At 40.5% G+C, this 13,164-nt stretch overlaps 1 protein-coding gene across 1 annotated transcript in view; it reads right to left on the bottom strand.

Annotated features, from left to right (window-relative positions):
- The window catches only part of LRRC1 (leucine rich repeat containing 1), a 66,810-nt gene that overhangs the window by 23,303 nt on the left and 30,343 nt on the right, over window positions 1–13,164 (bottom strand). Inside the window, exon 6 of the mRNA XM_009879838.1 lies at window positions 351–407. Coding sequence (XP_009878140.1) covers window positions 351–407 — 57 coding nt within the window. The remainder of the gene's footprint in view (window positions 1–350; window positions 408–13,164) is intronic.

Here is a 13,164-nt window from a genome sequence, read left to right as displayed (position 1 = left end):
TAGAGTTGAAATCTATTACCCTATTTTCCCAGTAATGGAATTTTATCATGAGAACAGCCCAAACCACCACTCCCACTGCGATGTGCTCGTTCAATGCGTGCAGGAAGAAACATTTGGTGCTGCTGTATTTTATAGTTATATAGAGCAAAAGCAATTGATACAGACTGCAGGCTCCTGCAATCAGAAGTAATGGATGTAACCAGGTGTTGCTAAAACAAAGCTGTATCTCAAATGTTGTCAACAGACACCCAGTATTTTTTTCTAGCTGTCATTGAGTTTTGTATGTGAGTAGATCTTAAGAATAAAAACATTTTGTGTTAATATAATAAAACACATTAAATGCCACTTACTCAGGTAAATATGTCAGCAAATTTTCTCTAAGTTCCAGTGAAGCCAGGTTATAAAGACTAGGGGAAGAAAAAAAAAAAAAAAAAAGAACAAAGCACATTTTAATGGAAGAAAGTGTGTGCTTAGACCAGACCATCATATGAAAAGGCAGCATACAAAGACTGGAAGTTTTTGCTTGTTTCTCTGTGATACTTCAACACACTAAAGCTAGAAAGTAAAGAGACAAAACACAAATTTCTATTTGTTAAAAGGTCAGCAGTGGCAGGTTACTGAAGAGAGCACAGTCATATGAATTGCATTTACGTACTCGCTTGCAGAATCTGGCGTGGGCTACCAAAGTTACAGAGCATCAGGTAAACCCATCACCGTCCTAACGACGGCATGCTCATTACTGTAAGTGACATTACGCTTCTAAGCGGCTCACTTACTCCATATCCCAGGCTTTTACTAACATCACCATAGCAACATTGAGATTTTTCAGGGCTTTATTTATGACTAAATGGAACACAAGGAGTCAGACATTATCCCAACACTATAATCTGCTCTAATCCTCCAACGTCCCAGGGAAAAATAAAAATCGGATATGGTGACTGCAAATAAGTGGTTCCCTACAACAGAATACGTTCTGGCCCGGTGTGCAGGTGAGGGGGACAGTGTGCTAGGCCTCAAACAAAATCTAGATTAAAAAAAGGAATTCCGCTAAATTTGAAATACATGTTAAATCTAAACCCAAAATGTTTTTGTATGTACACCTTAGGAAAAAAAAACAAACAAACAAGCTCATGTATTCAGACCACTTAAAACCGAAATATTTGTTTTCACTTCAAACAATACTCACATACTAAATTACAGGATCATCAGTTAGCCCCAGTAAAAAAGCTGCTGATAAAACTAAAGAAAACCCTTCATATTGCAACTCCAATACAGCTATGTAAGCAGGAAAAGCAACATAACTGATGTAACGAGTTATTAAAGGGAAAAGATTTTTCACGGATTGACTTTGGATGGCGTCTGAAAAATACATCCTTATTTCAAGCACTGATTTCATATTGCATTCAGAAAACAGTGAACTAAATTTCACAGGAGCTTTGATTATGGTCTGAACAGTACTCCCCAGCTTTTACAATAAGCACATTCTACCCAACGGGTTGTGCATTCCTCCAGAAGAAATACAGTTAAAAAATACCGTATAGGTGAAGACATTTTAATAGAAGCCTATTACAAATTCAATTAAAAGATAAGTGAGAATAACTCAGTTACTGCCACTCAAAATCATTGGACAGAAACAAGGTAGTAAGGAAGCCTTCATTCCAACGACACAAGAGAAAACTCTCACATAAAAATATTAACATTATAAAAAACAAGTCAAGATGGGACATGATATCCGACATCCTCATGTAAACCAGACCAGTGGAGGAGGAGAGGGAAGAGGTGATGGAGAACTGTTTCTCTCTGACAGGAATGTGGGTCTGCTCTTATTCACATTACCACCCGCAGATTGCCACTACATTTTTGTTTACAGGTTTTCCAGAAACCTATTCCAATCTTCCTTCGAATTTCTCACTTTCTCTTCAGGCTCATATTAGGTGAGGCCCATGATTCACTTTTATCAAGAGAATACAAAAAGGATGCGCACACCGCCAAGCTGCCTTGTAATCTTGTGTTTGCAGATCACCCCACATCTTACTTATCTCCCTCCCCATCATGTTGAAGTGTCAATGAGTAAAATGGTGCAATCTCTTAATTTCTCTTCTTACATCAGACACCACTTCAGCTGTAGTTAAACAGAAGTCTTTGTCAGCAAAACCACATTCAACAGCAAGAAGTTGGGAACCACCACCTTAACCAGCCTCATCATATCATTAAACTGGGGCAGGCCAGAGAATCAGCTCAGGAAATTGATCCTGCTTAAAAATAACCCAGCAAAAAAGAGTAACGCAGATCCCTAATCCAACACAGAATAAATCCCCTTAAACACCTGGGCCAGCACAACTGCCAAGACGGCGCAAGGAAGGCATGTGGACTGCCCAAGGTAGCGGCGCTACGAGGACTCCCTGGGTAGCTGTGCCCTCGTGGGAACCACCAACAGCTGGCTCTGCATCCAACCGCGTAGCGTGTGTTTTGGAGACCGACTGCGGCCGATCGCAGTCCCAGGCTAAGTTATCTTCTTATGGGAGTCAGCTACCTATGGGATTACATTTTCACCTCTAATGACACAGCTTTCTGGAGGAAAAATGCTTTATTCTACAGCTGTTCTCACCCACAGCGTGCTCACAACTACAACTCTACCCTGGAACAAAACAAAGATGCTGCCCTCCACCCCTTTAATCTATCCTTTCTACTTCTGCCAAGGTCTTGCGTCCAAACCCAATGTAAGGGGACCCCAACAAGCAATGTAAAATAGCAACTAAGTCTGTGAAGTTTATACCAGCAAAGCTACGCCATTAGACTGAAGTATTATGTTGAAGGTGGATCCATCTGAAAGCGAGGCCAGAAAATGAGAGGAAATTTTTGACCCATCACTCTTAAATTTCAACCAGTTACAGAAGCGGCTCCCGGCAAATCTACGTGCTACGATTTAAAATGGGAAATGTGACAGTTATCATATAAAATAACATCATATAAAAGGCATGCCGATGTATTGAAGCACCAATCTGACACATTACAGAGCAGAGGTATAGCTCTTCCTTAAATTTACCAACAGGTTAACACATTGTATGTTCACTAACATTTTTCTGGTTTTTAAGGTATGTTAAGAAACAGGATTTTTAGTCATTTGCATGAAAAATCCTACACTTCTTGCTATTTTTCAAATATGTTTTCTCATTTAATAACACATTCTCTCCAGAAAGTGCAATTCTGTCACCTAGATTCCAAAGGAGAAAGAAAAAAACCCTAAGTACTTTTCCAAGACTACTATCATGAAGAGCTATTTCACAGAAGCTTGTAAAAAGCATTAATATCATAATAATTCTCACTGCAAAAGCTACCACACACACCTCAAACACCGAGCATGTGTGTGAAATTACTGAGCAGAAGGCAACAGCCAAACCAAGCGGAGGATGCAGTAACTGAAATAATGACAAAGTTTCCCATCTCAGCTTTCCATCTGATTTTTGGTGTAAGGGTGGAACCAAATCAAACGTAAAGGTGCAAGTTGGCTAAAAACATCATTTTCAGTATTCAGTACAAACCAGATACACTTATTCAGTGCTGAACCTAAAGTAACTGTAGATACCAGTATTCATCATGTGAGCTACAAGAATGAAAAGAAGAATGTGCAATAAATAATTAAGAACAAAACTAATAGCAACAAAGTAGTCCATAAATGCTGGAAATGTCTTTCCTGAGCATTCCTGTCAGGATTTGAGAGAGAAACTCTGAATCCAACACAGCCTACAGATAGGCAACACTGCAAATACTCCTTCCTGTCAGCTGCAGCGGTCTCCTCCAAAATAAAGGTAAGACTAGAACCAGACACTAAGATCGGAACCAAAGCATGTTCTTCTTCTTCCAAAAAAGTCAGTTTTTCTTTGGATTAATTGCAAAGGGATTATCAGTAGCAACATGCCCTACAAAATAACCATTTCAAAAGCAGACAACTCTCTGGACAACAGCAATTCACTGCAATAGGTAAAACAACATCATATGCAGTTAAAAAAAAAAAGGAAAGAAAAAAGAGAGAGAGACATGTTCCCAAGTTAGCTTGGATGGAATTACATTTTCAGTGTACCACATACATTAAATATATTCTGTCGTGTAAAGTTATAAAATACAAAACTGAGATGAGTTATCCTAGTGCTTTAACTTCATCAAGGAAAGCTGCATCATTACCCTACGCAAGGGGACAGAAAGTCAGCCTGAAGTGTGACAATGGATAGCACTATATATCCCATTTTTATCCCAGTCTCATTTTTATACCAGTCCCTGCAACAGGACTGGGAGTGCTCAAGCCCTTGGGATACACCTGCAAAGGCTCCTGAGGAAAGCAGTGGGAAGCACAGTAAGACATATGCTATATTCTTGTGAAAAGGAAGTTAAAAATACAAAGGTGGAAAGACAAATGTGGAAAAAGCTAGGAGAAAATGAAGACAGATGATAAAAGGACTAATAAAAAAGCTAAAGGTGCTCAGTCAATAAAAACTGGACAACAGCCTTCTCTTCTCTCAGTAATAAAAGTCACATATTTTGACCTTATGTCAAGAGTGCCACACAGCTGAGCATGCAAGACAAGAAGTCAGGCTTTGGGAAACAAGGAAGCGAAGCTGGAAGAGATGAAGATCTAAACCACCTGCAAAAATGAATGGTCCCATCTGTACCCTTTCCAGCAAATTTCATTTGGTTATGGGAATGTAAAATCCCAAATGTAGTTTTTCCTCACGTCTGTAAGACTGCAAAAAGAAGGCAGAGATAGGAGAACAGGCACGGTCCCCATACTTAGATGGAACAAGGGAAGGTCCTACACAGTAAGGATGGCTAAAGTGAGTACACAGCAGAGATTCTGAATTTGGTATAGTATTATGTTTTCTATGCAGCAGTGGTGATGGCTGCAGAACACAGTCCAAGGATGCAGCACAGAGAAATGAGATATGAAGTCCACATCCTGGCTGTTTCCACCAGTTCCAAAGGACTTCGGTTCGCAGGGCCAGCATCTGAAGATTACTGTTACTTTGATAATGCCTGCCCCCGCATCTCTACACAGCACGTACACTTTGAAACATTCATCATGACACTAGACTGGGAATGAAGGGAGTTTAAACTAGGCAAACTCTTTTTCTTTTTTTGTGCAGAAAAAAAAATAAATGTTTTTTCGGTCCATCAAGGGTCTTCCAAGAGATGAGAAGGTAACTGTGGTACTCTGACTACAGCATACAGAATGCATGAAACTCACCATATTTAAATATATTACAGCCCATCACCACTGCCCAAATAAAACTACCAGTAACATGTATGACCCTGCCCCAGGACACACCAGTTAGGTGACTAGTCAGTCATCTGACAGGATCCTATTAAGCTACTGCCATCCCACAAGGCTTCTAGCTACAGACCGACAATTCATTGAGAACTTGACGTTTAGCAGCTTTTTTCCCCCAAGGAAATGACAAGGTTAATCAGCCACTAGCCAGCTCTCAAATGCCACTTAGTCAGACCGTAAGTATTTGAAGGGACAGCATACACCTTTGGGATAGGCTCCTGTTCCAAGTTACTCCCAAAAGAAGCCTCTCTATCTCACCCTCTCTTCACTGACTGTATCATTTACTGCATAAGGAGCCTGAAAAGAACAGTCTCCAAACTCCCAACTCCTACACTAATCAAATCCTGGGCTGCATCAGAAGAAGCGTGGCCAGCAGCTTGAGGGAGGTGATTCTGCCCCTCTGCTCCGCTCTGGTGAGACCCCACCCGGAGTACTGCATCCAGCTCTGGGGCCCCCAGCATAAGGAGGACATGGACCCACTGGAGCAGGTCCAGAGGAGGGCCACAAAAATGATCACAGGGCTGGAAAACCTCTCCTATGAAGAAAGGCTGAGACAATTGGGGTTGGTCAGCCTGGAGAAAACAAGGCTCCAGTGAGACCTTATTGTAGCCTTTCAAAATGTAAAGAGCGCTTACAAGAAAGATGGAGAGAGACTTTTTACCAGGGCCTGTAGTGACAGGACAGGGGACAATGGTTTTAAATGGAAAGAGGGTAGGTTTAGCTTGGATATAAGCAAGTAATTTTTTACAGGGGTGGTGAGACACTGGCACGGGTTGCCCAGAGAAGTTGTGGATGCCCCATCCCTGGTAGTTTTCAAGGTCAGTTTGGATGGGGCTTTGAGCAACTGGATCTAATGAAAGGTGTCTCTGTCCACAACAGGAGGGTTGGATTAGATGATCTTTGATGGTCCTTTCCAACCCAAACCATTCTATGATTTTCTGAAATTAGGTGGTTAAACTTGGGTGGTTTCAAGAGCTTCTGTAGCACGCACCCCTTTCCAGAGCTAACTACCACTTCACGTCTTCCCTGAGTCTGCCTTATTTCACCTACACACAGTTACTTTACCTGCCAGCACCACATCCTTCCTCAGTGTCTGAAGAACCAGTTCCATGTGGATTTTTGGTGTAATAACGCAACAAAAGCCAACATTATCCCTACAGGGATGGATTATGCTTCCTGAATTTCCTAAGGTTCTGTTAACATATAACCATGTAGTTGATGGTCTATACGATCCCAGTATGCATTTTGTCCTCCTTTTTAAAATGTTCAACACTACATGCTTATTTTGCTTCCAACTACTGCTTAACGCTGGCATATATTTAGACAAAGTTATCATGAAAGAATCTTAAAATTCATATCCATTATATGGTAACCTACAAATAGTACAGAATTGCAGCCGGTTTCCTTTTCTCAAGAAGATTATTTCTCCAAAAAGTCTAGCTTAAGCTAAAAGTGTTATGGTTTGGGTTTTTTTTCCCCAAATGTCAGCTTTAACCAGTCTCCTCCCTCTTTGGTTACACTTCGGTTATGGAAACCTGTTTTACACTGTGAATGACAAAGAAGAGTACTAATGAATTTTTTGTGAGATTAATCCAATAGAACTTAAAGAGAGAGACCTTAAGCTCACACCATGGAATAGGGGAGAACAAATTTTTGAAAATTCTTAGCTACTGAATCCCAGAAATTCTTATGTGAGCAAGAAAAGACAGGAAGCATTAATTTCGTAAATGAGGGCACTTATCCATTTCAAAGCAAACTATCTTCACATATGTTTTACAGTTTTACCTCGGAATACAAGGGATGCTGTTAAAACAGCTGCAAAGCAAGGTAACCAGATTTAGTTTTGATGAAACTGTTATTATGTCTCACCACTATTGTTAAAGACCATTCTTCCAAGAGCCGTCTTTGAGAGCATTCCCCCTTCTTCTTTTTTGGAGGCAAAGCAACTTGAAGTAATTTGTATTCTTTCAAGTTTAGGTCTAAAGTGCACAAGGGAAAGGCACATGAGGCTTTCCTTAGCAGTCCACTTCTAGAGCCTCACAAGCAGAACAGTACTTGAGTAAGAACAATTCTAGCAAGAAAACCTGAAAGCAAGGATTACGTTCCTAATACTTGCAATTTTCTACAGAGCTGGGAAAAGTGGATGCAACTTATGGGAGGAAAATAGTCCTTTCTTGGAAGACTGATTTTAAATAGGCACAAAAGAAAGTTGACAATATCATCATCCTAGACTTGAAGGACAAAGACATAGAAAGCCAGAGCAAGAGCATGTGCATAGTCAGTTACTTGAATTGAGCTGTTAATACCATTAATTGGCTGGTGAAAAGCTACAGATGTTCCACAAGTGAAAACAGAAGGATAAAAAAACATTAGTATCCTATCAGCCACTAACTGGAGGAAAGACTAAACAGATGGCCAGTAGTACAAGTCACATCCTAATTTTAAAAACAGAGGAAAGTTCTACAGTTTATGGCCAAGGAATTCCCTCAGTATGTAACAGAAGTACTCTAAGCTGCTAATTAAGATTAGTTTTCTACATAAGCTCGGTTTTCAAGTTGCTTAGATCAGTTCTAGTCTCTCGCTCCCACACACAGAGCAATGACCATCTCCAAAAAACAGACAGGAACACTGAACTCCCTATGACCTTGAAAAGGCATCATTAAGAAGAAGATTCATAACTACGGCTCAGCCTGTTCACTTTTGAATGCTTTAACTGAACATTCTCCAATTTGCTTATCAAGATTACGGAAACAGGTTTGGGCGGCTAAGCCAATTCACTATTACAACAAGATCTCATTTTTACATTATCTTCCATTCTACTCATGCAACGTCCATCTTCAATGACTTAAGCAAAAAATGAATTACTTTATTTTAAAAAAATATTGCTAAACTTATCTTAAATATTTCTTCCTTGTGTAACATACAAGATGCAACATCTCTTATTTAAAGGCCAGATGGCACTGCATTCACTTTCACATTGTTTAGCAGTGTTCTCAAAATAAACTTTCCAGTTCCTTAACATTCAGTTTTGCCATTTAGCAAACAGCTGTGATTAACACCAAATGCTCTACCTACTCAAACTCTGTAAATATTACTTGTCATGGTAAATTCAGATAAGCCAGAGTGAGAGCTTTTAACACTATTTATATCAGCCAGACCACCTACAGTCGTCCTTCTATGTATTTGCAAGACAAGCGCCCCCATCACTTTTGTTGTATCATGTAAGACTGTATTTTAACCAGGCATTATTATGCTAAACCTTAAAACAGAATTACACTGCCCTGTTCCACACAATCTTAAGAGCATTTGCCATTCTGTGTGATGCTACCAGATGCGTAATCTACACTTGAGGCGTCAGCATACACTAAGAAAAACAGAGTCAATGACTGGCCCAGGAATCCATTATCAGAAGCAGCACAGCATTCTGATCTGCTTTTGGATCATCTGCATTGAGCACATCACCCTTGCCTTTGAAGAACTTTTATTCTCCAGCTACCCCTCTTCGGATCAACATTAAAGATTCTGAGTTCAGAAGTTGCTGAAAAACTTTGAAACCTCTAGAATTAAACACACATATATATAAAAAAACCACCACGCTCAGTGACTTTGTTTCTCTAACACGAAATCGCTGGATATTTGTGGTTCCACAACTCTCGAAAAGCATGCCTATAACAAATCTTTCTGCAAAACAATGCTCCTAAGTGCAGTAACATTTGCTCTATTCTTTTCATTATGTTCACTGTCATAATGAAATGCCTATTTCAGCGTTCTACCTGCTAGCTGCAGACGTTAAGAGGAAAATTTCGCTGCTTACCTGGCAATTCCCTTTCAGTAGTAAGGTCCACAGATCCATTCAGCCTGCTTGCAGCTTGGGGGTAAACCAGACTCATCAGTCATCGGTATCAGAAGAATATCCTTCCCATCTAAAGAAATTCACCCCTCCCCACACCAAAAGTCTCTTAAGCTAAAGTAAAGCTATGCTACCTTCTTGCATCACGAACTGTAGAGTTTTCTGAAAAAAAGGCAGGGGAGGGAGGCTGTGAATGACGGGGATACTAAAATCATGATATTACTACAATCCTTTACTGAATCCTCAGGATTTGTAGATCACATCCAAGTAGGAGACCGTCTGCACATTCCGGGGGGGTGGGGGAATAAATAAAGATTGAAAGATTGCGTATGGCAGAGGAAAGCTTTTTTACTTGCCATGCTAGAGTTCAGTCAGGGAACTTCCAAAACACTCTATCTGCCAGTCAGCAATAAACTCATACTTTAAACCTTAGCATCCAAAAAAAAAAAAAAAAGGTAATCTTTATCTTTTCTAGGCACAGACAAGACTGCTGGAAAAAAAGGTGAAAGCTAAAAACTGGATACGAGTTAGATGCTTAGTGTGCTGATGGGCAGCAGGCCTTAAATTATAATTTAAAGCACATATAGTGAAGCTCTGCACTTTGCTTCAGCCATTAAAGGAACTTGTTGATTTTGTTGTCCCCACAAAGTTTGAAAGATAACTGTCTTTTTCAAATACACATTTAATGCTGATAGGGCTGGATATTTAACTAGGGCCAATTCCTTGTGCAGCACCCATCTGAGAGTCCCATGCTAGATTAAACATCAGAGACTCACATAAAAGGCTTTCCAAAGAAGGTACCTGGACTTCATTCAAGCCTAAGAACCACAAATAAATAAATAAACATACAAAGCTGACACAATCTCTCTTCCCTTTCTAGATGTTAAACCACGAGAGCACTGTATGGATCTCTAAGTTCCCACATCTTTGCTGGTAAAAAGCCAGCATCACAGTGGGGGGGTGGTGGGGAACTAACCCTGAAGCCCACGCTACAGAATGAACACACAAGGGCAGAGAAGGTGCTGGGGACAGACAGGCATTAGATTATTCATAATACTGTAAGGTATGCCCTAGGAAACCGTACAGACAAACACCTTGATTTACCCAAATACCCTTACATGAAAATACTCTGATTTTGGAATTTCAGGAAAAAGTCATGCCCAGCGTTTTGGGTGTTAACACGAATAAGGAAGTACTGAAGAAAGATCCTGGAAGCAAGTGGAAATTCCTAAATGCTACCCACGCTGGGAGGAACAGGTTATGCTTGCTCGTTGGGCAGCTCTACAGACACACGCGGTCCTGCAGAATAGGCAAGTAAATTAGACTTGCCCTCATTAGGCTGAGAAATGCTGTAAAAGTCACTCCCACCCGCAGCTTAAATTGTGTAACTTGTTTCTCCAAATGGTTCAACTAGCCAACAGGTCAACTCCTGCTCCAAGCTGCACCCACCTAATTATTAGCTAAATTATCTCACATGCATTAGCATTCACTGTTTTACTCCAGATAGCAACCACACACCGAGTTAGAGAGAACACAAATCACAGAGAAACACAAAAAATATCACTGGCAATATTAAGACATCTAGTCTGTTATCAAGTCCTAAAGAAACGTGTCACACGTCTTTCTAGTGTGCCCTAAAACAACACATGAGTTTAAAAGAGGAATGCTTCACCTAACAAGGGAAAACTTTCAGCACATATACCAGTCCTGGACAAGCAGGTTGAAGTGGTTACACAGAAGAAGAAAAATTGACATACACTGAGCATGGCGACGCACAAGCAAGAGGAAAGCAAAAGGTTCAAGGGAGGCCTTGCCTACATTCTTCAAACATCCAGTTGGGACCCTTAAAAACACTCCTTTTGGCAACACAAGGGAAAACAAAAATATAAAAGGTCTACGCAGAAGAATTGTTAACGGCACAGGAAAAATATTAACAGCAACTCTACATATCAATGGCTTGAACAAGTTCAGACACTGGCCTGGGACAGTGAAGCTGAGCACTGGCATTCATCTTACACATCAGACCATGTGAAAAACGAACTGGGTATCCGAATTCATGAGAAAGCCACACTTCCACTAATGGTTCACCGCAAGGCAATTCAAGTCTATTATCTGCCATTAGGAAGAACGTCCTAACTAACCTTCAAAGTATTGCTGTTTGGAAAATATTTGCCATTACTTTTGTTGCTTTCCTCATTTAAGACAGTAGGGTAAATTTGCAGTGCCACAAGATTTTAAGTAGATAGCTTAAAAAAAAAAAAAAAAGGACAGATACTAAATACATACTGATCACTGCACTACATGAAGACTAATTAGGGATTTCACTGGCTGAATTAGGCAGTTTCCTAGACAAGAGTATAACACTAACAATTTAGGATGATTTTCCCTAATTTCCACATACTCTAGCGGCGAGAAGACTGGCAGCAAGCACCAAGACTTCGTTTTTCTCAAAACAAGCCTAACTGTAGTAGAAAAAGTGACCAGTATATATTTGTTTGCTCACCATCTGACAGATCTCATACGGGGAACGTAGGTCCAGCTAAATTCCATCATATATCACCATGGATTATTATCCAAAGCACACAGAAACTCCAGTAAGGCATTTGCAAACATACCCAAACACCTCTAAGAGCTTTACTTGGTTTCTTCTGCCAGAAAGACACAATTTTTTGGATCCCAGCAAATGCAGAGGGAAAAGAACAGAGAAGGGAATGAAGAGCACAAGTAGGTAACCTCTAGAGAAGTCACAGAGCATTTCACTGCTTTTACCAAACACAAGGCAGTTGCCTGCACCATCAAATTCACTCACTTTAAAATTTTGTGAGCTAAAAAAGGAAAGCTGCACTTGTTGGTAGCCAGACTGAGAAAAAAAAAAAAAAAAAAAGAATCGATTACTAATAGATCTAATGTTAAAAATTCGATAAAAATTCACTCTTCAGAGGTGAATGACCCATAAGGACTTCAGGTTGCAGTTCTAACTGGCTACAAACAAGACCTTCCAATAATTTCCAACTCAAATCAGACAGGATTCTTTTCTCTCTGTTGCCAAGGCATTCCCCAACAGACTTCAGGAACAGTTACATTTTGAGTGGACACCCCAGGAGTTTCCCTCATGTTACCTTAATATTCTTCTGAGTTGGAAAGCATGTATCTTTAGCCCAAGCTTACCGTCTACTTCCCAACTGCCATATTCCCACCTATCATGAATACCTGATGAGCCAAGGACATCAGCCCCACACATTTCTCTCTGTTCCTTTAAGCATAAATCTGACAGCAGAAATTCCTCCTAATGAGATTAAAATGTTTTTGTAAAAATCAGAATGGTTTGGGTTGGAAGGGACCTTAAAGACCATCTAGTTCCAAACCCCCTGCCATGAGCAGGGACACCTTCCACCAGACCAGGTTGCTCAAAGCCCCATCCAGCCTGGCCTTGAACACCTCCAGAGATGGGGTGTCCACAACTTCTCTGAGCAGCTGTTCCAGTGCCTCACTCACCACCAGTGTCCGTTAATTGCCTTAAACACCCCCACTATTCATATTCTAGATAGCTAACCTGGGAGCACAGTAGGCCTGTCAGACTTGAATAAAAGTCTACCCCTCCAGGAGAATTCACCAAGACCACTAAGACAAGCATATGGCTCTTCCAAAAGCAAGTGAGAAACCCCATTTTTTAGCTTCAATATTGGGAATAAGATACAGATTTTGAGGGAGGACAGGTTACACTTCTCCATTCTGAAATTGTTCACCTAGAGCTGAAATAGTACCACAACACTTCCCCAGACTGCTTAGCATCAACAATAGGTAAATTTTTACCCATATTCTTGCACAGCTCCACATACTGACATCTCTACAAATTTTTGGTATCGCCATTTTAACCAAAGTTGTTTCTAGTCATTTGCTCCAAAACAGAGGCTATCACCACTAACACTACCAAACAACAGGCAGGACAAGCAAGGAGCCAGAGCCACCGCAGCCAGTGACCCCTCAGGGA

The sequence above is a fragment of the Charadrius vociferus genome, unplaced genomic scaffold (assembly GCF_000708025.1).
Source record: "Charadrius vociferus isolate BGI_N301 unplaced genomic scaffold, ASM70802v2 scaffold342, whole genome shotgun sequence".
In the NCBI taxonomy this organism is placed as follows: Eukaryota; Metazoa; Chordata; class Aves; order Charadriiformes; family Charadriidae; genus Charadrius; species Charadrius vociferus.
Note: the sequence above shows the minus strand (reverse complement) of the source record. Positions and strands in the feature narration are given on the sequence as shown.